This window comes from Penaeus monodon, chromosome 24 (genome assembly GCF_015228065.2).
Source record: "Penaeus monodon isolate SGIC_2016 chromosome 24, NSTDA_Pmon_1, whole genome shotgun sequence".
Classification (NCBI taxonomy): Eukaryota; Metazoa; Arthropoda; class Malacostraca; order Decapoda; family Penaeidae; genus Penaeus; species Penaeus monodon.
Window position 1 is genome coordinate 23,709,089 of NC_051409.1, and position 1,038 is coordinate 23,710,126.

The 1,038-nt window shown below is 37.7% G+C and overlaps 1 protein-coding gene across 1 annotated transcript in view; it reads right to left on the reverse strand.

The window, feature by feature from the left end:
• Nucleotides 1-15: 15 nt before the first annotated feature.
• LOC119588656 overlaps nucleotides 16-1,038 on the reverse strand; it is a 3,839-nt gene continuing 2,816 nt past the window's right edge. Inside the window, 1 exon segment of the mRNA XM_037937291.1 lies at nucleotides 16-979. Coding sequence (XP_037793219.1) covers nucleotides 230-979 — 750 coding nt within the window. The 3' untranslated portion in view covers nucleotides 16-229.

The following is a 1,038-nucleotide window of genomic DNA, read 5'->3' on the forward strand; positions in this document are numbered from 1 at the left end:
CGAGAATCGGTGGAAAAGGTATGTGAATATAGAAATTCACAAAATAAGAGATGCAGCTCAAAAATTTTGTTCCGAGTTCTTTATCGAAATAACATCAGTGTTTGCCTAGAAATTTTCTTTAAATAATAATTAAAATTTAAGTACCTCAATTAACATGCCATTGCAAATCTCTTGAATTAATGGTGTATAAATCAGATAAAAACTTGCTTCATAGAGGATCTCATTAAATTTACAAAGGATTAAAGAAAAATTTCTTAGTGAAGCCAAAGTACCTCAATTCAGGTGAGAAACTAGGAGAGCTCTCATTGTACTCTTTCAGGAATTCTCTGTAAAAATCACAAAGTTCCTGGTCAGCAGCATGATTTGCCAAAGTGCGACACAAACACCAGTTGAAGGCTGTTCCTTTCCCATTCGGGATGCAGTTGAGACCAATGTTGTTGGAATAGATACAAGCCATGTCATTAAGGGGATCTGTCAACCTCTTCACTTTAAAAGTTTCACTGTTTGAAGTCGTGATAACTTCACTCAGGTTGTACAAGTTAAAGATGAAGAGTTTGGGTTTGTTTTTGAGTTGAGGACATTGGGAATCTTTGAAGAGATTTAAGATGTAGTCGATATCTACAGATTTCATGTCAGACGTAAGAATCTTCCTGCCATTTATACTATAACCAGAAATGACAAATATAGCACATCCGACGTCTGTCAGCTCATCAGCATTCCGAATATTTTTAAAGACTTCCTTCGTTTGCTGAGCCGTGGGTGACGAGTGTGTTTTACACACGTATCCCATTTTGTCAAATACATCTGACATAATGCGAGCATCGTAGTCGAGTTGCTGAAGGTTCAGGTCGGATCTGTCCTTAAAAGAACTGAAGTCCAAGATGCGAACAAAACCTCGTGACTCTTTGTCCATCTTGTACACATCAGTACCTCCTTGCATTGCCGTTGCATGTCTCACGTGAAACTGTCGTGTGGTCACCTGAAATTAACAGATGTCTGTCCTTAGTGGAATGTAAAGTAATGAAGGAATTTACTTAA